A 26,566-nucleotide genomic window follows, 5' to 3' on the forward strand; every position below is an offset into this window, starting at 1 on the left:
TTTATCATGAATAGGTGTTGAATTTTGTCAAATGCTTTTTCTGCATTAATTGAGATAACCATGTGGCTTTTGTCCTTCATTCTGTTATTGTGGTGTATTACATTGATCTTATTTTGTATATTGAACTATCCTTGCATTCCAGAAATAAATCCTACTTTGTCATGATGTATATAATCCTTTTACGGTGTTAAATTCTGCTTACTAGTATTTTGCTGAGGAGTTTTGTACCAATAATTAAGGATATTGGTCTTCAGTTTTCTTGTAGTATCTTTGTCAGATTTTGGTATCAGGGTAATGCTGGCCTCATAAAATGAGTTTGGAAGTATTCCCCTTCTTCAGTTTTTTTGGAAGAGTTTGAGAAGAACTGGTATTACTTGTTTGGTAGAATTCTCCATTGAAGCCATCTGGCCTTGGGATCTGTGATGGGAGATTTTCAATTACCGTTTCAATCTCCTTATTAGCTATAGGTTTGTTCAGATTTTTTTTTATTTCTTCATGAGTCATTCTTGGTAAGTTCTACTTTTCTAGAAATTTATGCATTTCTTTTAGGTTATCCAATTGGTTGGCATATAGTTGTTCATTCTAGTATGTTCTGATCCTTTTTATTTCTGTGGCATCAGTTACAGTGTCTTTCATTTCTGATTGAGTCTTTTTTTCTTAGTCTAAGGATTTGTCAATTTGGTGATCTTTTAAAAAAAAAAAAACAACTCTTTCCTATTTTACTATTCTCTGTTTTGTTTCTGCTCTGATATTTGTTGTTCCTTCCTTCTGCTTTCAATTTAATTTGCTTTTCTTTTTCTAGTTCCTTGGCGTATAAAATTAGGTTGTCAATTTAAGAGCTTTCTTCTTTTTTAATGTAGGTATATACTGCTATAAACTTCCCTCTTAGTACTGCTTTTGCCGCAACCCATAAAGTGTTGGTACATTGTTTTGTTTTCATTTATCTCAAGATATTTTCTAATTTCCCTTGATATTTCTTCTTTGACCTATTGTTTGTTCAAATGTGTTAATTTCCACATACTTGTGAATTTTCCAGTTTTCTTTTTGCTAATTTCTAGTTTTTTTTCCATTGTGGTCTGAAAAGATACTTGGTATGGTTTCAGTTTTATTAAATTGGTTAAGACTTATTTTATCACCTAATGTGCTATATCAGGGATAATGGTCTGTGTGTACTTCAAAAGAATGTATTCTGCTATTATTGGGTGGAATATTTTGTATGGGTTTATTAGGTCCAGGTGGTTTATAGTGTTCAAGTTATCTCCTTATTGAGTTTCTTTATGGTTCATCTGTCCATTACTGAAAGTGAGGTATTAAAAGCTTGTACTGTTACTGTTATAGTCTATATCTCCCTTTAATTCTGTCAGTTCATGTATTTGGGTCTCCGGTGTTGGGTGCATGTATATGACTTATCTTCCTGGCGAATTGACCCTTTTTTCATTATATAATATCCTTTGTATTTTGTGACAATTTTTGACTTAAAGTTTATTTTCTCTAAGTATGGGCACATCTGCTCTCTTGGTTCATTTGATGGACTATCTTTTTCCATCCTTTTGCATTCAATCCATGTATTTCCTTATACTTAACTAAAATGAGTCTCTTGTAGACAGCATATAATTGGCTTTGTTTTTTTATTCAGTCAGCCACTCTATTTCTTTTGATTGGGGAATTTCACCCATTTACATTTAATGGAATTACTGATAATGACTGATAGTATTTTGTTAATTGTTTTTCTGTAAGTCTTGTAGTTATTTTGTCCTTTTTTTCTTTTCTTGCTGCCTTTGTGTTTCATTGATTTTGTGTAGCGACATGCCTTGATTTCCTTCTCTTTTATTTTATTCATCTTCTATAGATTTTGTGTGTGTGTGTGGTTACAATGAGGATGACATAAATTATCTTATAGCAATCTTCTTTAACCCATTTCCCCTAGCCGGCAATGCTTGCAGCTGCAGCATTTACCCTGCGATAACTCGCGGATTATAGTCTTAATCTTACCCTCAGAGTTTGCTATGAAGTATCTCACTTTTATTATTATTTTCTCATCAGTCTAGTATGTCCATAGTCTTTGGAAACAAATTACATCATTCTATTTATAGTATTCTGTTTTTAGTAGTGGTATTTCCATTTACAAAATATAGTACTTCTCAATCACTGAAAGCATCATATCCTAGAAAAGGCAGCATTCCTGTGCATGTTAACACTGGCAGTGAGCTACACTGGTTAAACTGATAACATACAAAAACTGCTCCTTTATGTCTCCCTCCCCCACTTTATGGGATAATAATACTTTATCTTACGATGTCACAGATTATACCTTTCATATTTTTAACCATTAACATAGGTATTTTTATTACTTTTTAAATTATATACTAAAATTGTTTTATGCACCAGCACTACAAGATTCAGTATTTATTCATACATTTACTTTACCGAAAACCTTTATATATTTTCTTGTGCTTTTGTGCTGCTGTATAGTATCCTTTTGTTTCAACTCGAGGGACTCCCTTTAATAATTCTTATAAGGCAGGTCTAGTGATGATAAACCACCTCAGCTTTTGTTTATCTGGGAAAGTATTTCTCTTTCATTTTGAAGGATAGTTTTACTAGGTGTAGTATTCCTGAATGGCATTTTTTTTTCCTGCAGCACTGTATGTCATCCCACACCATTCTATCCTGTAACATAACTGCTTAGAAATCTGACAATGTTATTGGCGCTCCCTTGTACACAAGTTGCTTTTCTTGTTCCACTTTCAAGAGTCTCCCTTCGTTTTTGAATTTTAACAGTTTGAATATAATGCATCTTAGTTGGGGTCCTTTGAGCTTTCTGAATTTGAGTATCCATTTCCTTCCTCAGATATGGGAAGTTTAAGGCCATTATTTCTTCAGATAAGCCCTCTGCCGCTTTCTTCTTCTGGGGCTCCTAAAATGTGTATTTTGGTCTACTTTTTTATTTCATTTTTTTCTTTTTGTTCCTCTGACTTGATAACTTCAAATAACTCATCATCACATTTGCTGTTTCTTTCTTCTGCTTAAGCAAATCTTCTGCGAACCCCTCTAATGGATTTTTCAATTCATTGTATTATTCATCTCCAGAATTTGGTTCTCCCTTTTTTTTTATAGTTTGTTGAGATTCTCATTTTGTTCATGCATTGTTTTCCTGATTTAGATTGTTTATCTGTGTTTTCTTGTAGCTCATTGAGCTTTTTAAAGATAATTGTTTTTTCATTCTTTGTCAGGTAATTCATAGGTCTCACTTTCTTTAGGGTGTGTCTACAGATTTCTTTCTTCCTGTGCCTTATTTCTTTGCTGTGTTTTGTGCATTTAAAAAGGTAGCCATTTCTCAGTTTTTATAGACTAGCTTTATCCAGGGGAAGACCTTCACCAGTCAGCCTGAGTAAAGATTGTGGGGCGGGGAGTCCTCAGTCCTTTCCTGGAGATATATCTTCTTTGGTCTTGTGTAATTTCCCAACTAGAGAGGTTTGCATCTTTCTTTTTCAGAAGACTGAAATCTCTAAATATTGGGGCTCCCTCTGGTGTCTGTCTGTGGTACTTTAGTTCTCTGGTTCTGCATCAAGTTGCCGAACTTTTTGTTCTTTTTGACTGCAGGCATCCAAACTATGTCAGTTCCCACCAGTGCTCCAATTCAGGTGACATAAATCATTCCCTCAGGCAGCTATCCCCTAAAAACTAGAATGTTGGGTGACATTCTACTCTTTCCCTCCTAAGGCAAAAGGCACAAGCTGGGCCATTTTTCCTGATCCTGCTGAGCAGTGCCAGCCCCTGTGTGCAGCATTGCTGGTTCTCTCTCACTGCAACAAGCCGCCGAGCTCCTTTGTTATCCATGGCCCCCAGGCATCCAAAGTATGCTGGTTCCTTATCAGTGCTCCAAGTCAGGCAAGACAGAAATGAGTTCCTCATTCAGCCCTTTGAAAGGCCAGGTTATTGCTCTTCTCTTTCCTTCTCAAGGGAGAAACCATGAACTGAGCTTCACCTCTCAACAGAACTGAGCTGTGCTGGCTTGGGAGGAGGGCTATCTCTAGTGATAAGAAATAGCTTTTCTTACCTGTTTCAATGTGACTGTTCTTGACTTTGAACTTGCCTAGTGTACTACAACTTAATTTATTTGGGAATTCCCATAAAGGTTTTTTGGACCAGATGTAAGTGTTAAATTGATTTCCCTGTGGGAGGAGGAAGTCTGGACTTCCTGTTCTGTCATCTTGCTGATGTCACTAGAAATACTTTTTAACACCCATTTCATGATGAGAACAAAGATCTGTATTAAAAAGTACAGGCATTTTCTTGTATATGCTTAGCTTCTGATGAATTAGACCATGAGTTTGGTCCCCTTCTCTTGGGTAACTTTTCCTCCTCATGGATTGCCCCAAGAAAAAAAATAACTTTATAAGTACCTGTTACTTACACAAGAGATTTATTACTTTCAGTTAAAAGGACAATTTAAATCATAGTACCCTCCTGTGCTGACGCAGAGTAGGGTCTAGCTGCAGCCCTGCCAGAGTGCTGCTGCTGCACAGTCACTGTCTACCGTTCAGCCTATGCCAGACTGTGAGACCAGACTCTCCTCCCTGATATCAGGGACCTGAATTTGTTTCTTTTTGGGGGGTCAGGTTTATAGTTTTGAGGAATTAGACAGCTGGCTTTTGGCAGTGTACTACTTGGTTATTCCAAATGTGTTACACAATTATTCCTCCAGTTGTTAGCAGACAGGGAGGGAGGGGCTAAAGTCTGATGGTCATTGGATCAGGGGACAGGAAAAGATAGATTGGCTGTAAGCATTTCCACATCACTTGGTATCACCTGTGGATGTGGCCAGTGTCAGAGAGTTAAGCTGACCACATAACTTGAGATTTTAAGAAAAAATATTTCCTGTTCTTTAGATTTTGTTGAGACATTTTTAGTATTTTTTTTAAGCCAAGAAAGGGCTTCAAGCTGACCATGCTATCTTGGATATTCAAAATGGTGTATGCAAAATTGTGTTGATGTGCTAAGCAAATGAAACACACCTTTCAAGATACCCAGTTTGATCTTTTTTCAAAATTCTGCTACAGACAAAATATAGAATCTAAAATTTGCAAGGAAGCCATCAACAAATTTCATTCTACTATGAAAGAAGAACTCATCAAAATGGTAAGTTCATGGACATAAATTTATTGGTCTAAATCTTTTTTACTAATCCTGAGGCAACAGTTATAAAGGATTGCATTTGCTGGCAATGTGGTAAATAACTCATTAGACCTATCCGTATTTCACATGTTTTAAAGTAAATGTGATATATTGTAAACTAATAAACGTTTAATTTTGGAAAATGCCATGCACATATTTATTTTTTGTTTTGTGTAGCTTAAAGAAATCCAAATGTTGAAAACTCTGAAAAGGAAGAATGCTAAGGTAAATCACTTATGATTACAAGCATATACTCTTATAGAACACTGTCATGTGGAAGAGTTAAGCAGACCTGATTCTGGGTTTTATGACCTTCAGTTTGTATAAGATTTTTATCTTTTTAGTCAGCCTTTTATTTGGTTGATCTTATGTTTTAGTACTGTTGATACATGCTAGGGAATGGGATCCTGGTTAACCTAAAAATGCCTATGAAGCCCAAAATTATGACTTATTTGGATAAGTATTAAAGAATGTATAATTATTGTTTTTGTGGATGTCAAAAAGCAAAAAGCCCTTTAGAATAAAGAACTGTCCCAGGTAAAAGGACAGCCTGGGAAGAATACTGGGTTAAGGGCTAAGAGACCTCATTTCTTATCCTAGTTCTGCTACTTCAGTGTTGTACCACCTTTGTGAAAACTGTACACCACTAGGTATGCAAGGAGAAACAAGCCAGTAACCACTAGGCCTTCCTTTCCCCATCTGTTTTTGGTTGGATCAAATGACGTCCGAGGTTCTAGCTCTAAACTTGAGTGAATCCAGGAGTGGAAGAACAGCTTCCCCTATGTTTACAATAGAAATGGATTGTAAACGTATACATTTTCCTTCCAATAATAAGCCTTTGCTGCTATTGTTTTCCTTTGGTTTAATCTCTTATTGGTCAACTCTGCATTGCTTATAAGCAAATAGGAACAATCTGAGTGTCCAACAATGTAATAGTAGATAGTAACTAATATTATACTGAATTTTTCTTTTTAAATACAAATATATCATGATACTCCAATATTTTCCTAGTGTACCTAGATAAAACTGAAACTCCCCCCTTTATATCTCACAGGATAGTAAAGCTCTGGCCCCCACTTCCAAGTCCTGGAGTCAATAGCCCTGTGCCGTTTCCCACAATTCCCTGTTCTTTTCCTTCATAAAAGTTGTAATTGCATGCCGTGTGTATGTAATGTCTGTCTTCCCTATTAGACCAAAGTCCCATGATGCAAAGAATGGCGTTTGTCTTGTTTCTCACTGAATTCTCAATACCTGGCACAGTGTACATGGAGGTGTTCAAATATTTATGAAATTAACGAATTATTGTATTAAGATTATTTCAGATATTGAAAAGAAAAGGCAACGTTTGATTGAAGTCCAGGATGAACTGCTTCGGTAAGATAATATCGAAATCCTCTTTTAGAACTTACCTAGGAGGATTATGATATGTGATTTTGGGCCAGTAAAACTTGCTGGTGTGTCGCATTAAAATCCCAGGTTTTCTTTGAGATTGGAAGCTCAATGAAGACAGTTTATACTACAGAATTGGAGAAGCTTTTAGCAAAGGAGAATTCAGCATTGATCTATTTGCCATCAGATCTCTCAACTCTGACCTGAGAGGCAGCATGATTATTAGAACATAATGCATAGACTCTAGAACTAGACTGCCAGGGTTTGAATCCAGGCTCTGCCACTTACTGGCTCTGTAGCCTTGGGCAAGTTACTTACCCTCCCAGGGCCTCAGTTACTTCATTTACAAATGAGTGTAATCCTTCTGCTAGGGCTGTCCTCATGGTCTGGTTAGGAAGACTGGAGCACACTACATTGTTGGTCAACCAACTAGTAATTTTTGGTGCTCTTCAGTACAGCCAAGACTGTTGTGTAAGTTGGTAGACTGATAGTTAAGCAGTATATTAATAAGCAGTATCAGATATGCTCTCTGCTCTTCAGGAGTTTCAAACAGCTTGAGAAAGTAGTATTAGAAAAGACAGCCTATAATTACTAAGTTTTAAAGAGACTGCCACAGAAGTTTAGAAGAGGGACGAAGTGATTCTCTAGTCCATTGGTTTCCAAATCTAGTCTATGGACAGGTGTTGGCCTATGATAAAGTTTTCATTGGCCCAGGCCAAAATAAATTTAAAGATAATATGATAGGTAACACTTAAACTTCCTATGTATGCTGACTGGGCACTGTCCTAAATGCATTATATTAACTCATTAATCATCATAATCCTGTGAGACAGGGTATTATAGCTTTTAATAAGGCTATATAATAAGACTCAGGAATGTTTTAAAGACCAGCCTCTCTGGTTCTTTTTCTAGATGTAATTTTGGAAGTTGCGAAGTACAGGCATACCTCGGAGATATTGCAGATTTGGTTCCAGACCACTGCAATAAAGCGAATATTTAAATAAAACTAGTTGTGATCTTTGCTGGTGGAAGGCCTTGCCTTCAATTTGTAAAAATGCAACATCCATGAAGTGCAATAAAACAAGGCACAATATAATGAGGTATGCCTGTATATTTTGGAAACGCATAGAAAAAAAATGTGGTATATCATTATTTTAACTTTAGATGTGAAAAACTTAAGGTGCAGGGAGGTAACAACCCACAGGCACACTCCTAGGAAGTGGGGGAGCCAGGACCAGATAGCAAAGACTGATTCCAAGTCTTGCACTCCTGACCATAGCCCTGCCAGCACAATAGTTAGTTTTCTAGAATGTTGCACAAGTCCTGTTAAAAAGACTTTTTAAAAATAAAATCATGGTATTAGAGGAGAGTTGCTTTTTATATCTTTGTGAGAGTAAAAAGTTGGCAACCTTACTCCTTTTTATTTATTGGTCCATAAAACCCAAGTTATTATCCCTTTTTATCTTTTAGGTTAAGAAACTAAGCCACTGAGAAAGCAGTTTGACAAGGTCACACATTTTCATCTAGGTCACACATTTTTTTCCCCCACTGGTTTTTGGAAGGGGCAAAGGGAAGGCTTTTTGTCTCTTTTGCTATTAAACTGCCATGCTTGTCTATTCCTGCCTGAGGCTCTAAAATGTTAACCAAGTTAGGTTTTAATTCAGTTCCCGAGACCCTAAAAATGACCAGATGAATTTTAGGATATATGGGGTTTATTCTTCTGTGGGCTTCATATTTGTTTCATCTGTATTTTAAATTGAAATTTAGAATATTTACATATTCATAATTTGAGCCAAAGATATCTTCAACTTCTAGTCCACCTCCCCAATTTTTTTCTACCTTTACTCAGTATATTTAACATACTCTGTTGCATACACTATATAGGCTGTTACACTTATTTATTTTTAGGAAAACTGCTTTCTGTTTTAGGTTAGAACCACAGCTGAAGCAACTACAAGTAAAATATGATGAACTTAAGGAGAGAAAATCTTCTTTTAAGAACGCAGCGTATTTCTTATCTAATTTAAAACAGCTTCATCAAGATTATTCAGATATTTGTGAGAGAGAACGAAATGTAAAGGAAACGGTAAGTTCAGTTTTTACGAAGATACAGGGCCATTGCATGCTGAGTACCAGAAGCTCTGAGGAAAGAGAAATGTAGATGCAACATTCCAGTCTACCCAAAACAGCATCACTCTAAATTGGTGGAAAACTTGTTATATCATTGCTTCTTTAGCTACTTAAGGCTGGAGGAGTGGAGAAAAATCCAGAAACACTGATTTTATTAAGGTATTTACACTACAGAATACTGGAACTCATTAAGGGAGTGTATCCTTTGTGTACAGATCTCAAATGAACAACTGCTTTGCTTTGTTATGTCATTAATGGAAGACCACTCAAATACGTTTTAAAGACCAACCTCTTTTGTTCATCTCATGTTTGTAGTATCCTTTTTATCTGGTAGGTGTAATTTTAGAAGCTGAGAAACATTAAAAGGAAATACCTAAGAAAGTGTGGTAGGCTATTTTAATTTTATAGTTGCTTCTGGATTTTTGCTGTAGACTTTGCTATTGTTTTGAGAACCAAGTCAGATTAATAGAAATCTGTTATTAAGTCTATTTTTGTTACAGAAAATTATATATTTGTATCATATACATATTTTTTATGATCATACTTGTATTCTTCACTTCTAAATTCAAGTTTTTGACACTGACCTAAAAGTTTAATTCTCCTGAATCTAAGGTTTCTTTATAGATTAGAGATTTGGAAACAGAACGTTTTCAAATTATTTTTTCCTGTAACAGTACCCAGCTAGTCTAAAGCTTATTTGGAGTTGGGGATTTGGCCACTGAACTTGGAGAAATTAAGAGCACTGACTGAATTTGAGCATACCTTTGGTAAAAATGGAGATTCAGTGACTCTGTTTGGAATATACTACTCTTAAAAGCTTGTTTTTTGCATGCCCTCAGTACCTTTTGCACTTTTCTTGTAGCACGTGTCCTTTTTGCTTTATAGAATGTAGATATTTAGGTATATGTCTTACCTCTTTTCCTAAACTAAATATCTAGCACTAAATATTAGTTTTCCTCCTCACCCCTCCCTGAGAGCAGGTGCTCCATGGTAGCTTAAACACATTAGGCCCTCAAATATTTTTCATAGTAGTATGGTAGGTTATATTCCAGAAAGATTACACTATTATGTGGGTGGTAGAGTCTGACAGCTTTTCTGCTTAATTTTCATTTCTTTGAAAACCACCTTGAAAACATATTAAACTATCAATTATAAAATTCTGTAAAGGGAATTTAATCACCCTTAGATACAATTTGGGGAGTTTTAATCCATTTCCTTAGAACAGGGAAAAAAACGGGGAGTTTGGTTTTAATTACTAAAAAATCACGACTAGGGGTTGTATTCTAATTTTGTCTTAAGAACATTCTGGAGGGAAAAAAACATTCTGATTGGCAACTTTTAATCTCAATAATTTCTCTAGATGGTAGATTTTTTTTCTCATGAACCTTTATGGGCCTGGTGTTCATTCCATCAGTTCTTGTGGTAAAAATAAATCAGCCTTACAGTTTTGTGTTTAAAATAGGCATGAGATCAAGCAGACTTGCTCAAACTCAGTCTTGATCTGTACCAGGAAAGATTTCCAGTTTTAAACAATTCAGATTTCACAGTTCTTTGAACCAACTGGTCTGGATGAGATCAGCTCAAGCTTGCACAGCAGTTCCCTTACAATCCTATTTATCGATTCTGTTCTAAGGAAATGGATTAAAATAAATTTTCTTAATCTTAAAGGAAAGGAATAGTTAATAGAAAGCTCTTTTGAAATTGGCATTTGGTCATAATATTGAACTATGTAAAATAGGGTTATGAAAGTTTTTGGTATTTGTTAATCTAAATTATTTTCCTTCAACAGTATGATTCATCCAGCCTTCCAGCTCTCTTATTCAGGGTAAGAACCCTTTTGGGAGCTGAAAAACATCTGCAAAATGTCAACCATCAATTAGAAAAGCTCCTTGACCAGAAATGACACCAGTCTACTAAAAAGATTACTCTCATGCTACTACTGCCTGTTGCCTTCTGAAACTGTACTTTTTATTGTTAAAGCAACATTCTCATTTTAAAAAGTAAACGTCTAATTGTTCAGGCTGGTTGTATGACCTTGTCACCAGTTTGTTTAGTAGTTTTAGAGGCCATAATTAACCTTCTGGTTACTGTCTTCATAAGTTTTAAAATGTTAACACCTAATCCCAATCAACCAGACACTTTTAACCTACAAACATGAAAAATTAAGCTGATGTGAAGACAAACTTTGGTTAATCAATAAGGATATTTCTACTGAAGCTAATTTTCAGTAAAGCTGGTTTCAGTGAAAAACAAGAATTGGGAAGCAAAGAGATAATTTAATATAAGTTACTAAAATGTGTTATTAAATGTATCTTCAGGCAAATTACAGCTTGGTTATATAAATGTCCACAGTTAATTAGCTATTCTTGTAATACTTTTATAATTAGTTCATCAGGAATTTCATCCACTCCATTATAACTGAGCAGATTATTCTCTGCAGCATCTGCTAATTCAGCATCTTCAATCGCTTCCAAAAAATAAGCATCATCAATGCCATTATCCCAGTCAGGATCAGACAATATACCTTTTGACAACATACTAGATGATGGCTTATGTGGATTCTTGGTTTCATTATTTATCGTTTCATCTGTTGTAAACTCTTCTTCCTTTAGTTCCAAAAAGGAGGGTGAGATAGGAAGAAAATACAGGTTATTCAGTTAGAATGTGATAATACTATATCAATCTATGTCGAATTAAGGTATTAAGATCAGTTCAACAGATATTAAAATGAATATGCTGCATCATATTGTCTGAGACAGTCACCATGGGAATGAATTTACTAATTCAAATATTGCTGCCATTGTAGCTCGGACACTCTTGAAATCCCAAATCTGGAGATGCCTGCAGTACATCCTGTTAAATAAACACAGATGTACTAGAGTAAGGGTAGAAGGAATTTTTTCAAAAGTGAATAGTCCAGCTGATGGCAAATTGAAAACTTTATCTGCTGTTTTTTAACAGACTTAGTTCCCTATTTATAAAATATCTAAAACATTAACATGGGTTGAAAAAAATTGTTATAAGTTTTAAGACAATTGTCAATATGACTGGATTATATATTAGATAATAGTATTGTATCAACATTAAATTTCCTGAATTTAATAATTTTACCACAGTGATATAAAAATGTCCTTATTCTCCAGCTACATGCTTAAAAAAGAGATGATGGATTTTGATATTTGTAATCTCTCAAGAGATTTGTTATGGACTGTGTCCCCTCACTGCGATGGTTTTTTGGAAGTAAGGCCTTTTGGAATTGAATAGATCTCAAAGGTAAAGCCCTCACGAATAGGAAGTACCCTTATAAAAGACCACAGAGAGCGCTCTCATCCCTACTGCCATGTGAGGAAGATGCCCATGATCTAGGGAACTGGCTCTCAACAGAAATCAAAGCTGCCAGCACCTTGATCTTCGATTTCCCAGCCTCCAGAACTGTAAGAAATTTGTTGTTTTTAAGCCACCCAGTATATGCTATTATAGCAGCCCAAAATGACAACGATTCACAAAAAATAATGCATATGTATACAGTAGAAAGAGAAAACAAATGTGGCCAAATGGCAAATCTAGTTGAAGGTCATACAGGAAAGTTCCTTGTCCTTGTAGAACACTTCCATAAAAAGCTTTTTAAAATAAAAATGTTTCAAAGCTAAGATGACCCACTGCAATAGAAAAACAGGCAAGTAACAGTGATTGGTAATTTATTTAAAATACTAAAAAAAGATGAAGCAGAAATAACAATGTTAACATTAAAACTAAATGATAGGTACACAGGTGTTCATTATACTTTTTTTTTTTAAGTTATATCCAAGCAGTGGTAAACTGTATACCAAAAGTAGTATACATTTTTAAGGTATTACTGGAAAAAATAACCCGCTGAAACCACAAACATACATCAGAATACTCCAAACAAGGATGCTATCCTCCTCTTTTTAGAGGCGAAGTTTATTTTCTTTTTAATCTGTTCCTGGTTATTTCAAAAACACTTTTAACTTAGTTTACCAGAGAATCTGGCGATCAGCTATTTCATGTCCAGTTTCTACAGACCAAGAATGAGATTTTTACCATTTCAATCTTGAATGTATTAGTTTTAAGGAGACTTTAAAAAAAAAAAAACAAATTGAATAGATACCAGTCCATTATCTAGAATGTAAACCCAAACACTTATTCAGCTTATAGCAGGTAACCTTTGTTTCAACCATAACACTTTAAAGGACAAGGCTGATGGATGTAGGGGGAAAAAAACCACTAAAGAGTCCAGAAGATAATGACAAGAGAACTTAAAACTTTTTGTAAAAATATTAGTAAAACTACATAGAAGAGTGGACAGAGGACAGTTAAAGACAATCTATAATAGAAATACAAATCATAATACTGAAAAAAATTCAACTTCTTTAATAAATTAAGTGTAAATTAAAACTGAATACTTTTTGCCTACCAGTTTGGTCAAGAATAAAAAGTAAAAATAAGCAATGTTGGCAAAAATGTAGGATAAATAGGTGCTCTCAAACTGTGAAGTTTAATTTCTAATCATTTTTATGGAGAGCAATTTGGTAATCTGTATTATTGAAAATATTTGTGATAGTGTAAGTAGGGAAAAAACCTACAAAATAGTATATATGACTTCAAAAAATATGAGATAAAAATTCTTGGAGATACATACCAAACATTTACATCAGTTACCTGTGAGTGGTCAAATTATGAATAAGGATGGCTTTTTCCCCTTTTGATTTTTATGTATTTCCTAATTTTTTTCCTACAGTGAATGTGAATTACTTGAGTAAGTAAAAGTCTTTAATGGAAAATGTTGGTTTGGCAATCTGGTAATATCTACCAAAAATAAAAATGCATATACCCTTTGACAATTCTATATCTAGAAATTCTTCTTATATAGTTTAAAGAAACACAAAGATGAATACAGGAAAAACTTCTTGTGTCTAAGATTAGTTAGATATCTATAGAATTTCTTATGAAGCAGTGAAAAAGAATGGGGTGTACATTATCAGATACGTGCTGAGATAGGAATACAGTGTAGTGATTGTCCTAAGTAAAAGCAAGGTACCAAACTGTTTAAAAGCTGTCTGGACTCATTTGGATACGACTCAGTCATTTATACAGCTGTACCAAGAACTAATTACTAAGGAGAAAGAAACTAAAAACTGCACTTACCTCTTTGAGAAGAGACAGGAGACATACTTCAGCAGGTAATGGAAAACCTGAATCAGAAAGATAGTAAAACTGTTTCATACAGATATCTAATTTTTACAGTTTGGTAAATGTAAAAATTAATAACTCACGGTTAGATTTGAAGTTTTCTGCTTTACATACAGGGTCATGACATTTTTGATACCAAACTTCATTTTTTAGATCAACCAAAATCCTTTGTTAAAAAAAAAAAAAATTGTTAATACCAAGACTGGACAGAAAACAGAATTTTGCTACATGCTGTTTAAAAGAGATATGTGTAAGACTAAAAGATAGAGAAAACTTTAAAAGGATAGAAATAGATACATATACACCAACCAAAAGAAAACTGGTTGCCAAAAATATACAAAATGGACTTTAAGTCAAGATTTTAAAAAACTCTCTTTTGATAAGTGATACAATAACCACAAAAAATTCAGTAAGGATATAGAAAATTTGAATGACTTAAAAAGCAATTAACAAATCTGATATATGAATATAGGCATATAAGAATACTGCTTTAAAGTTCTTTATAAGCATATAACATAAAAATTGACTATGCTAGGTACAATGTGAATCTCATCAAATTTAAAAGTATTCATTCACACGACATATTCTCTGATTGCAAGCAAATTATTTAGAAATAACAAAAAGACAGCTTAACAGAAACCCTTAACTTGGAAATTAAAAACATTTCTAAATAACCAATGACTCAAGGAAGAAAATCATGATGGAAATTAGAAAATGGTTAGAGCTGAAAGGAACTGAAAATATATATTCAAATATGTGAAATGGGGCTAAAGTCATCTTTAGAGGGAAATTTCAAATCTGAAAAGCTTATTTACAAAAAAAAAAAAATGGCTAAAGGCAAATGAGTAACTAGGAAAATGAACAAAAGAATAAACCCTAATAACGTAAAAGGCAGGAAGTAATAAAGAGCAAAAAATTTTTTAAATCAAAAAGGCCAAAATGTGAAAACTAATAAGATTCTTGTAAGATTGATCAAATAAATAGACACATTATTAGATATTAAGTGCAGATGTAACTACAAATGCAAAATATACTAAAAATATAAGGGTATTATGCACTTTGGCCAGTAACATTGAAAATTTTGCTAAAATAGACAAAGTACTAGACAAACTAAGCAAACTTAAAAAGTTACAGAAAACCTAAATAATTCTATAACCACTAAAAATAAAATTTAAGTAGTTTAAAATCTTCCCATATATCATAGACAAAGAAACATAAAATGGCTGATATTCCACGTGGTAGTCAGACATGTACCCAAGAGAGAAAAATGCAGGTGACCCAGTCTCATTGCCTCATAAACGTTCCAATAATAGACTTCCTAATAAACAGACTAATATGCTGCAGTTTCCAAACCGTACACCAGAATGCCCCATAGCAGTGTAGGGCACTTACATCTTTCTAAGGAAATATAGTGATACCTAACATCTGTCAAGCTCCATGCAAACTACCCTGCAATTCACGGCTTCAATATTACGTCAACCTTCATTCCTTTCAGTGATGTCCTATCTTTATAGAGTTGGGATTTTTGGTGGTGGCTGTGATAAAAAATACTGTAAACAATGTGGAATGAGACATAATGGTGGGGGTGGCAAGTGTCCAATCTGATTCCAATGTTTAAGAGGTTACGCAGTGCTCAGAAAGACACATATCCAATTAAAAGTGATTGTATTTAAGAAGGGTCAAAAGGTACAAACTTCCAGTTATAAATAAGTCATGAGGATGTAATGTTCAGCATGGTGACTGTAATTAAAATCGTATTGCATACCTGAAAGTTACTAAGAGTAAATCTTAAAAGATTTAAGAAAAAAATTTTTGTAACTAGGTAAGGTGACAGATGTTAACTAGACTTACTGTGATTTTTCTGTATGTAAATATCAATCATTATGTTATACACCTGAAGCTAATGCTATATGTCACTGTACTTCAATAAAAAAAGAATGAAAAATATTTTCTTTCAAATGACCAATATTGTTTTTTTAAAGAGCTACTAAAACAGCTTAAACAAACTTTAAGCTGTTTGAAATTTATAAACAGAACTGTTAGGTATTTCTTTTGGCCTCAGAGCAACATGAAAAAATTTCTAAGTGTCTAAGGGCATCAAGAACTGAAAAGTTTGAGAACCAATGGTATTTGCTGGACAGAGAGTCCTTATCTATAGAATGCTCTTTGCAAGATGTTCCTGATTTCTGCATATGGCAAATAAAACTGGAGTCTATGGATTTAGGAGGCATGGTTACACATGCTGTGTAACTATATGATAAAATGCAGATGTTTCAAAACCTCAATTCTCCCTGCCATTTGCGGTGACTTCTTACTTCCACCTCAGCTTTCAACCTGAGCGAGAGTATCTAGTGCAGGAAGGATGTGGGGAGTCATGCCAGATGTCCCCAGCCTTGGTTTGCTTCACCTGTGCTTTTGATTCTTGTTCCTTTTAGCAAAGCCTGATAGTGGGTAAGAGTCTTGGATTCACGAATGTGGTCTGACAATCCAATCCTCAAATTCATTAGTAATCAGGGAAATTCATATGAAACTACAAAATCATTTTATACCCACCAGATTAGCAAACTAAATTTTTTAAATCTAATAATACTAAAGCGTTGGTGAGTATATGGAGCCATAGAAAATCTGAATACACTGCTGGTGGGAGTATAAATTAGAATGATCATTTGCAAAAATAATTATCTAATAGAATTAAATATGTGCATAGTCTATGACACAGCAACTCTACTTTTAGATATATATTTTGAGAAACTCTTACGTATGTGCACTAGGCAATAAGTACAATACGGCCTCATTGTTCATAATAACCCAAATGTCCATATTAGGACAAATAAACTGGCATATTTTTTATAATGGCATACTGTAGAATAATGAAATAAGCAACATGCTACAATATGGATGAATCTCCCAAATACAATAATGACCAATTTACATAAGATTAAAAATGAAATAATATGTTGTCTGGGGATATAAATATATACAGAAAATAATTTTAAAAAGCAAGGGAAAGATTAGCACAAAATCCAAGATAGTAACTATTATCTCTAATGTCCAGAGAAGAGGAAAAAATTGGGGGGTGGGTCCAGAAGGTACTTCTGAGGTTTGGTCAAGTTCTATTCTAATGGGTGGCAGATACGACAAGTGGTCATTTTAGTGTTTGTCTTTAAAATGTACATGATAGGCACACTTTTATATGGATGATATATTGTATAGTTAAGATATTGTCTATATAACACAACCTATCAATCCTTCCAAAAAAACATACAGCAACCTGACAATTTCAAAAGTTTAAAGGTAGTCATATGATAATGACTTTCTGATAAACTTAGATGCATAGAAAAAAAAGACTAGAAAGATACACCAAAATCATAACCACAGTTACCACTGGTTCTGAACTACAGATTTTTTCCTTTGTGTTTTTCTATGTTACAGTGTTGTATATTGAACATATACTTTCTGAAATTTTTTTAAACTAATCTACATATATATCAGTTCAGCACTAAATCATGCTACTCAACATGTTTTCTAGCTTTCTAGCAAAAGCTTCATGATCATTTTCTTATGTCTGGCACATGTGCTCTACATGCTTAATATAAATCATCTCAGCTTTGAGGTTAAATACAAAACAGCAAATTTCTCATAACTGCTAACTATTGGGTTTCTATTTTATCCCTATTCTAACCACATCCTTATATTATTTAAAATTCTATTTCTGGTTTTACTTCATCCTTTACTTCTCCTTTTGCCAGGAGCATTTTAAAGAAAACTAAAACAGGGCCTGACACACATAGTAAGCATCCAATAAATATTGGTTCTCTTCCATACCATATTTTGTCTTGAATGTGTTATAACCTTATCTCCACCTCTTAACACTGAGTAGTTTCCTTCTTGCCCAAATTGGCTCATTTTGATTTAGACTCCATAAGGTGTCAAGGGCCAATGGCAATAAACGAAGGAGAGACACACTTCCATTATTCATTTATCTACTGTCTTTTAGCCCCACTGCATTCTACCTTAGTCTTCTCAAGATTATACTCTCTAAGGGATTATTTTTACCAAATAAAGTAGAAATAAATATATATGGGCTGAAAAAAGGTAATAAGATTCACATTAAATATAACAATACAAATATAAATTGAATATAAAAATCATTTTTATATTCTCAACTTTAAAAACTGTAAACATTTAAAATATTGATTAAATACATAGAACTCATTAACAAACAATATTACTTACATGATATTATTACTCTTGTGGGCTCTTCCAATGTTTCCACACCAGCGATATTTACAAATGTCATAAACCAATAATTCTTCTGGAAAAAAGTAGTTCCAATGCCGAATTCCTAAAATGCAAATAATGTTTCTAAAGGTACTCTTACTCTATCAAATAACAGTTAATAAAGAATAAAATTATCTTTACCTCCTTTAATGCCATTTTTATTCACCAAGGAAAGAACGAATTCATCAACTTCAGGGTATGGTGAACCCTGAAAACCTTCAATGTTTTCAACTGCAACAAAGAGAAAAATTAATTATAAATTATAATGGCTAAAGTTGAGTTGAATTTTAAGTTGTTTAGTACAATTATGGATTTTGCACCTCCATCTCCCTGGTTTTTTTCACCCCTTTTCCTGCAATTTCCCTTTTTTAGTCATGGATTCTTATTACCCTACAAAGCAGCAGATAAAATCCAAACCTTTCAATTAAGTTAAATGTTAGCTAGCATAATCATTTATAATTATTGCAATTGCTTTCTTCATTCTGACAGAGAAATGCAGCCCCTTACATCTGGAAGCTGGCCTAGTACTACGAGCGAGGCCTTGGTATTGCTGGCCAGGCACTCATAGCTCAGCCCTTGGGTTCTCTTGTTAATCATAAACTATTTCACAGAACTTCAACATCATAAAGGTCACTTTGTAGCCATGATTCAAGACAAAAACAAGACCACTCTATAGTCATGTCTGACACAAAATGAACGAACATTTTCCAAACCACAAAAATGACACACGTACCCTTATTTTGTCTAATACGAGTAACTGCTGCTGCTTTACCAATTATAGCTTTAGTGTCCCTGTAGTCTGCCTGCCTTCTAGGTAAGATTTATCAAGATATTCAATCACAGAACTGACTCTGATGGCGCCTAATTCAAAACAATGCCATACATACTTCCTTTTACTCTTCTCAAAAGCACCTAACTCAAGCCTGAGTCCTATAGTAAGTCCTTTCTAACACACAAGACTGAGATGCCCCATGGTTCCCGATGGTATGCGTTCTCCATTGCTGCAGCCAGTAATAGACTCTGCTTGCTCTGGTGGTCTTTGGTTGCAAAGCATTGACAATTCAGTTCTATTTTGTACCTAAGAATCTACTGGAATGATTCAGAATAATTTAAAATCTCATTCTATCTTTGAAGATAGAATAATCTTCTTAAAGCCTATATTTCACTTACAAAATATACATAATTGGAAAAAATTTGGAAAATATATTATAGCAGAAATGAGAGAAATAAACTCCAAATCAATGTCTAGAAATTGTTAATCAGAATAAACATATAAGAAAATGTTATCCATATTTTTTAATAAACTTGTGTCACTTCATAATTTTAGTTTTTCTCATCATAAATGGACATCTTCCATATTATATAGGCTTTATAAATTTAAGTTAAATAACTAGAGTATTTTATAGTAGGTAACCAAATTCATTTTGTTGAAGTTTTCAGTTTTTCACTGTTATAACGATAGCCCAAAATATGTATATGAAAATGTTTACTGAAGAGTTTATGTATGAAATCTTAGGGAAAAACCTCTATGTTCTTCAGTATAAAAATGGAGCACATATGGATTTCATGAAAAATTATGCAGCCATTAAAAGAATGAAGCAGCTCTCCATATTATTGGAAATATAGGGAAAACTCTCGTTAAACAGGAAACTATGGTTACCTACCTTTGATTGTGGACAGAGGGTAAAGAACTTTCAGGTTTTATTAATCTTAATATATGTTCATTTCATACAAATAATCTACATTATTTTCATATTTTTTTCAAAAACAATGAAAATTAGTCAATAAATTAAAAAAAAAAATCTTTTTACGCATTTTCCATTTTAGATGGAAACCCAGTCATTTTAAAAGATCAGTAGATATAATTATTTAAGATTTTAGAGGCAAAAGTAGATTTAGTTTCCTTAATTTTCATAGGAAATTATTTCTTTAAAATTACCTGAAGTGCTGGTACTACTGAAGTACTCAACTTGTTTTTGCTTATTCTCCTGGGATGTGTCACATGTAAGAATTCGTAAAGTATCTGAGAATCTGAAGAAGAAAGTTCGAAGAACAGAGTAACATTACATTACAATTAGACATGGCTACAGAAAGGAAATAATTTCAAATAGTTACATATTAAAATTTTTGTTCAACAGCTAATTGTACTAGGACATTTATGATACATTTGCCTACAAAAGCCTACATAAAAAGAGTAGTTTGGTGATCATTCAAAATACTTCCCTCAACTATAGAGTGAATCAGAGGACTCTAGGATTTCTGTAGCTATAATGAAATATAATTCTATTCCCTAAACAGAGCCTTTGAAATTTTTGTTACAATGATTTTAAAGTGTGTCTAATAGGAAGAGAAGGGAAGTGTGATGAGAGCAAAAGGAAAAATAGATTAAAATTAACTGAAATAAAAGATGCATTCATAACCATGAAGAATTCTGCGTTTCAGGAAGAAAAATACCTGGTATTTACCTGGATACACAAAAGTCAATTACAGTAACTCAATTCAGTAGAACTCTTCGCTTCTGTGAAATTAATATTGAAACTATGGAATGGGATGTAGTAATCAGATTACCTGTACTTGGGGCTGTATTACAGGCAACTGTGTTGCTTTTCAATATATGATAAAATGTGATCTCAATCTGGTGCCAACAACAGTGGGCAGCAACAATCATCTAATTTTTACAACCACTACCATGCTACTTCTAGAATATCAGAAACTATTACTACTAACAACTAATATTTACTGAGCAGTTACTATGTGCCAGATGCTGCTGTAAGTATTTTACACGGACAGTTTAACTTATTTAATCCTCATAACAACTCCCTAAGATAGATGTTAATATTATTTCCATTTTAAAGATAAGGAAACTAAGACTTTGATATTCTGAGATATGTTATGAAAGAACTCAAACAGCCTAGAAATATATGAAGAAAAACAACCCATCTTCCCACCTTCCTGGGTAACTGCTGTCAAGTAACATCTAGACACACTTTTGCCCACAGCAATGTATTTTAAATATTTTTATTACAATTCATTTCAGTGGAATTCCTCTTTAAGATTATTTCTAGGGAAGGCACAGGAAGAGCAAGTTAATTGAGCAATACAGTCTGATTCTAATGTTTTGGATTAATAAAACTTGCTAGCCCAGAATCAAAAGGAATAAAGGCAAATATTTCTGTTGAAAGAAGTCTTTCATTTTTAAAAAATGACCAAAATATGTAAACCAAATGGTCAACAACAGAACTGACAACAAATTAGAGTATATCAGTATAATGGAAAAGTATATAGATGTTAAAACTTTTATTCACAATTACCTGTTGACAAATTACCAACTTAGCAAATATTCATGATATAATATTGAATGGATAAAACAGGTGATATACTGTATAATCTCAAAAAATATCTTTTGGAGTTATGTAAATTATACATGTGTATATATTAAAATTGACATGTTAACAGTAACTATATTTCCAAATGCAATAAAACTAATTTCTATTTTCTCCTTTATAAAAATATTAATAATTTTGGAAAAACTGGAAAATATATAAAATATAACTGCAAAAGGATATAAAGTGCATACTAAGTGGTTAAAAAATAAATTTTACTATCATGTTTCAGTTAATAGACAAAAGAATTTTAAGAACTTTGTTTCTTAAAGTAGAATGAATTTACACAGTTCACATTTTAGTACTATACAAGCCATTCACTGCTTAATAAATATTCATGAATACACAATGATTTAAATGATACTATATACCTGACATTGCTGATCAAAGAAGAGAGGAAATACTGATTTTCTTCAGAAATATCTGACTGTGTAAGAGAAAATTTGTTATCTTCGGCAACCTCCAAAGCCACGGGCTTTCCTATTTTTGATGATTTATACAGGCGAAAGTTTCTATTTCTTGTATAAACTCCTATATCAAAAATTAATAAAACGATGTGAATGCATGTTTTCAGTGATTTTTTTTTTGAGTCAGCAAGTATTTAATTAATTTTGTATACCATTATTAGAAGAAACAATTGGTTCTGATTCAACATGGCAACATAGAAAGATCCTGAACTCACCTCTTCCCATAGATACACTGAACCTACAGCTATGTATGGAACAGTTTCTCTGAAAAAATCCTACAAACTGGCAAAGCGTCCCATCCCCTTCACACGGGGAAAGTGAAAGGAAACCACATCAAATCAGGTAGGAAATGCACAGGCATAATGTCACCATAAACCCCAACCCCCAGCATGGTGACTCAAGATTGGGAGGGAACTGGAACTTAGATCTTCTCCCTGAGGAATAAGGGTTCAAACCCCACATCAGGAACCCCAACTTTTAAGACCAGCACCTGAGAGACAAGTCCCCCAAACACATAGCTTTGAAGACCAACTGGGCTTGCACCTATGAAACCACGGGGCTGTGACAAACTGAAGAATGACTCTTAAAAGGCTCACATGCAGACTCACCCACCCCAGGCCCTCTGCCTTGCTAAAGCCAACAAGTGTCCCTCCCTTTTTTTTTTTTTGCTTTCCAACAGGCACCATCTTCCATGCTCTCATGCTTTGCCTTGCTAAAGCTGTTAGGCACCATCTTTATCCTTTCCTTTTTTTCTTTCTTCAGCAAGTGCCATCTGTGTGACTCTCTGTGTGTTCCCTGTGGGTGTTCCAGAGCACCAATCTCTCCCAGAGGGGAGCTTCTACACACGTCTGGTGCCCCAGTTTGCCACTCAGGGGATACTCCTTGATTGCTGGGTCCCACAAGACTACAACAATTGGAGAGACAGTTGTTGGCATGCTACCACCCACAGGACACTGCACAGACAGAAGACTGAAACAGAGCCCCAGCCTCTCAGTGAAAGATGCTTAACTGCTTGTCTTAGAGCTTCGCCCTTAGTGGAGGGCTTCAGGTTGGGCACACATCTAGAGGCTACAGAGCGCTCTCAGGGAATGTAGTCAGGAGATGCCATCTTTGCACTCACCCTCTACTTCACTACTGGTATGTCCCAGACAGGAGCGAGCTTATACACTCGTCTAGCGCCCCAATTTTTGCGACTGCTGCTCAATAAACAACTCTAGATTGCCTGGCTCGGGGCGGGGGAGGGGGGGGACTGGTGCTTATACTTCCAGTCCCACAAGACTATGTATATTTGCATTCTTTAAAGCTGCAGCTTGAGGGTCTGGCTTCCAATAAGCATAAATCTAGGTGCTGAGATGCTGGCTATTCTTGGCACACACTCAACTATTGAGCGCTATTAAAGATTTAAACAGCCTGCTTGGGCAATCACAAAGGTTTGAGCGATAAACAATAGCTAGGGCAGAGTTGAATAATAAGGTTCATCTCCTATACAAAGGCAGCAGCACTTCAAGATTGGGAGAGATGGCTGTTTTATCTAACGTATAGAAACCAACACAGGGAGTTGAGATAATTGAGACAATGAAATATGTTATAAACGAAATAACAAGATAAAACTTCAGAAGAAAAAACCTTAATGAAGTGGAATTAAGTAACTGACCTGATGAAAAATTCAAAGTAATGGTCATTCAACATAGTATTGGAAGTCCTAGCCAGACTAAGTAGGCAAGAAAGGAAAGGCATCCAAACTAGAAAGGAAGAAGTGAAACTATCACTATTTGCAGATGGCATAATATTATATACAGAAAACTCCAAATACTCCATCTAAAAAAATGTTAGAACTCTGAATTCAATGAAATGGCAGGATTCAAAATACAGAAATCTGTTGCATTTCTAACATTAATAACAAACTATCAGAAAGAGAAATTAAGAAAACAATCCCATTTATAAATGTAACAAATAGAATAAAATACCTAGAAATAAATTTACCCAAGAGGAGAAAGACCTATACACTGAAAACTACAAGACATTGATGAACAAAACTGAAGATATAAAAAAAATGGAAACATTTTCCATGCTCATGGTTTGAAGGAATTAATATTGTTAAAATATCTATACTACCCAAAACAATCTACAGATTCAATGCAATCCCTATAAAACTTCCAATTAAATTTTTCAAAGAAATAGAACAATCCTAAAATTTATGGAACCACAAAAAAACCCAAATAGACAAAACAATCTTGAGAGAGAAGAACAAATCAGCAGTCATCACTCTCCCTGATTTCAAACTCTATTATAAAGCTATAGTAATCAAAAACAGTATGGTACTAGTAATCAAAACAGTATAGTACTAACAATAAAAACAGACACGCAGATCAATGGAACAGAATAAAGAGCCCAGAAATGAATCCACACATATATGGTCAAGTAATGTACAACAAAGGAAACAATATACAATGGGGGAAAGAACGGTCTCTTCATAAATGGTGTTGGGAAAACTGAACAGCCGCATGCAAAGGAATGAAACTGGACCACTATCTTACACCATACACAAAAATTAACTCGAAATGATTAAAGACTTGAATGTAAGATCAGAAGCCATAAAACTCCCAGATGAAAAAATAGGAGGTGAGTTCCTAGACATCAGTCTTGGCGATGGTTTTTTGGATCTGACACCAAAAGGCAACACAAGCAAAAACAAGTGGGACTACATCAAACTAAAAAGCTTCTGCACAACCATGAGAACCATCAACAAAATGAAAAGGCATTCCACTGAATGAGAAAACTATTTGTGAATCATGTATCTGAAAAGGGGTTAATATCCAAAATAAAGAACTCATACAACTCACTAAAAAAAAAAAAAAAATTAAAAAATGGGTAGAGGATCTGAATAGACACTTTTCAAAAGTAGACATACAGAAAGCCAACAGCTACATGAAGACAGTCGACCCCCCCAATCCCAGGGAAATGCAAATGAAAACCACAATGAGGTATCACCTCACACCTCTTAAAATGGCTATTATCAAAGGGTTAAGAAATAATAAGTGTTGGTGAAAATGTGGAGAAAAGGGAATCCCTATGCATGGCTAGTGGAACTGTAAGTTGGTGTAGCCACTATGGAAAACAGTATGAAAGTTCCTTAAAAAATTAAAAATAGAACTATGATCCAGCAACTCCACTTCTGGGTAATTAGCTGAAGAAAATGAAAACAACTAATTCATGATGATTTATGCATACTCATTTTCATTGCAGCGTTTACAAATAGCCAAGCTATGGAAACAACCTAAGCGTCCATTAACAAATGAAGAAAACATGGTGTATATATAGACACAGACACACACAGACACACAGACACACACACACACACACACAGTCTCCCCTTATCTGAGGCTTCGCTTTCCATGGTTTCAGTTACTCATGGTCAACTGCAATCCAAAAATATTACATGGAAAATTCTTGAAATAAACAATTCATAAATATAAAATTGCATGCTGTCCTGAGCAGTGTAATAAAACCTCACACATCCTGCTTCATCCTGCCAGGGATGTGAATCACCCCTTTCACCCGCTGCCTGTCAGTCACTTAGTTATCAGATCGTTTCTGAAAAACAGCAGTGTTTGTGTCCAAGTAACCTTTACTTTATTTAATAATGGCCCCAAAGCAGGAGAGTAGTGATGATGGCAATTTAGATATGCCGAAGAGAAGCCATAAAGTGCTTCCTTTAAGTGAAAAAGTGAGTATAAGATATTTTGAGAAAAAGACCACATTCATATAACTTTTATTATAGTATGTTGTTATAATTGTTCTATTTTATTGCTGTTAATATTTTACTATGCCTAATTTATAAATTTAACTTTATCGCAGGAATGTATGCATAAGAAAAAATCATAGCATACATAAGGTTCAGTATTATCCAGTTTCAGGCATTCGATGGGTTCTTAGAACATATCCCATCAGATAAGGGGAGACTACTGCACAATGGAATATTGTTCGGCCAAAATAATCAAGGAAATATTGTCATTTGTGACAACATGGATGGATCTTGAGGGCATTATGCTAAATGAAATAAGTCAGACAAAGATAAATACCATATGATCTCACTTATACATGGAATCTAAAAAACAAACAACAACAAAAAAATCAAGCTCATATATACAGAGGACAGTCACCTCTGGTGGTTGCCAGAGGTGGAGGGTGGGCCAAATGGGTGACGAGGAGTCAAAAGATACACACTTCTAGCTATCAAAAAAATAAGTCATGGGGATGTCATGTACAGCATAGCAACTAGTTAAGAATACTGTATCACATATTTGAAAGTTACCAAGAGAGTAGATCTTAAAAGTGGACACAAGAAAAAAAATTCTGTGACTATGTATGGTGATGGATATTAACTAGACTTATTGCTGTGATCATTTTGCAATATATAAAAATAAAATATTGAATCATTATGTTGTACATCTGAAGCTAATGTTGCATGTCAATTACACCTCAATAAAAAATAAAATGAAGGTGAAAAAAATCACCTTCAAATAA

At 34.2% G+C, this 26,566-nt stretch overlaps 2 protein-coding genes across 10 annotated transcripts in view; one reads left to right on the top strand and one right to left on the bottom strand.

The window, feature by feature from the left end:
* CENPU (centromere protein U) overlaps positions 1-10,727 on the top strand; it is a 37,882-nt gene extending 27,155 nt beyond the window's left edge. For all 4 annotated transcript variants that reach the window (XM_023532897.1, XM_011364018.2, XM_023532896.1 and 1 more), the window contains 5 exons: positions 5,064-5,142; positions 5,356-5,403; positions 6,491-6,552; positions 8,497-8,653; positions 10,487-10,727. In XM_023532897.1, coding sequence (XP_023388665.1) covers positions 5,064-5,142; positions 5,356-5,403; positions 6,491-6,552; positions 8,497-8,653; positions 10,487-10,600 — 460 coding nt within the window. In that variant the 3' untranslated portion in view covers positions 10,601-10,727. The remainder of the gene's footprint in view (positions 1-5,063; positions 5,143-5,355; positions 5,404-6,490; positions 6,553-8,496; positions 8,654-10,486) is intronic.
* Positions 10,728-10,953: 226 nt separating this feature from the next.
* Positions 10,954-26,566, bottom strand: part of PRIMPOL (primase and DNA directed polymerase) — a 28,386-nt gene continuing 12,773 nt past the window's right edge. For all 6 annotated transcript variants that reach the window (XM_023532898.1, XM_023532899.1, XM_011364024.2 and 3 more), the window contains 7 exons: positions 21,944-22,103; positions 20,129-20,220; positions 18,331-18,420; positions 18,145-18,253; positions 13,992-14,074; positions 13,864-13,910; positions 10,954-11,303 (listed from right to left, as the gene is read on the bottom strand). In XM_023532898.1, coding sequence (XP_023388666.1) covers positions 11,058-11,303; positions 13,864-13,910; positions 13,992-14,074; positions 18,145-18,253; positions 18,331-18,420; positions 20,129-20,220; positions 21,944-22,103 — 827 coding nt within the window. In that variant the 3' untranslated portion in view covers positions 10,954-11,057. The remainder of the gene's footprint in view (positions 11,304-13,863; positions 13,911-13,991; positions 14,075-18,144; positions 18,254-18,330; positions 18,421-20,128; positions 20,221-21,943; positions 22,104-26,566) is intronic.

Source organism: Pteropus vampyrus, unplaced genomic scaffold, assembly GCF_000151845.1.
Source record: "Pteropus vampyrus isolate Shadow unplaced genomic scaffold, Pvam_2.0 Scaffold92, whole genome shotgun sequence".
Taxonomy (NCBI): Eukaryota; Metazoa; Chordata; class Mammalia; order Chiroptera; family Pteropodidae; genus Pteropus; species Pteropus vampyrus.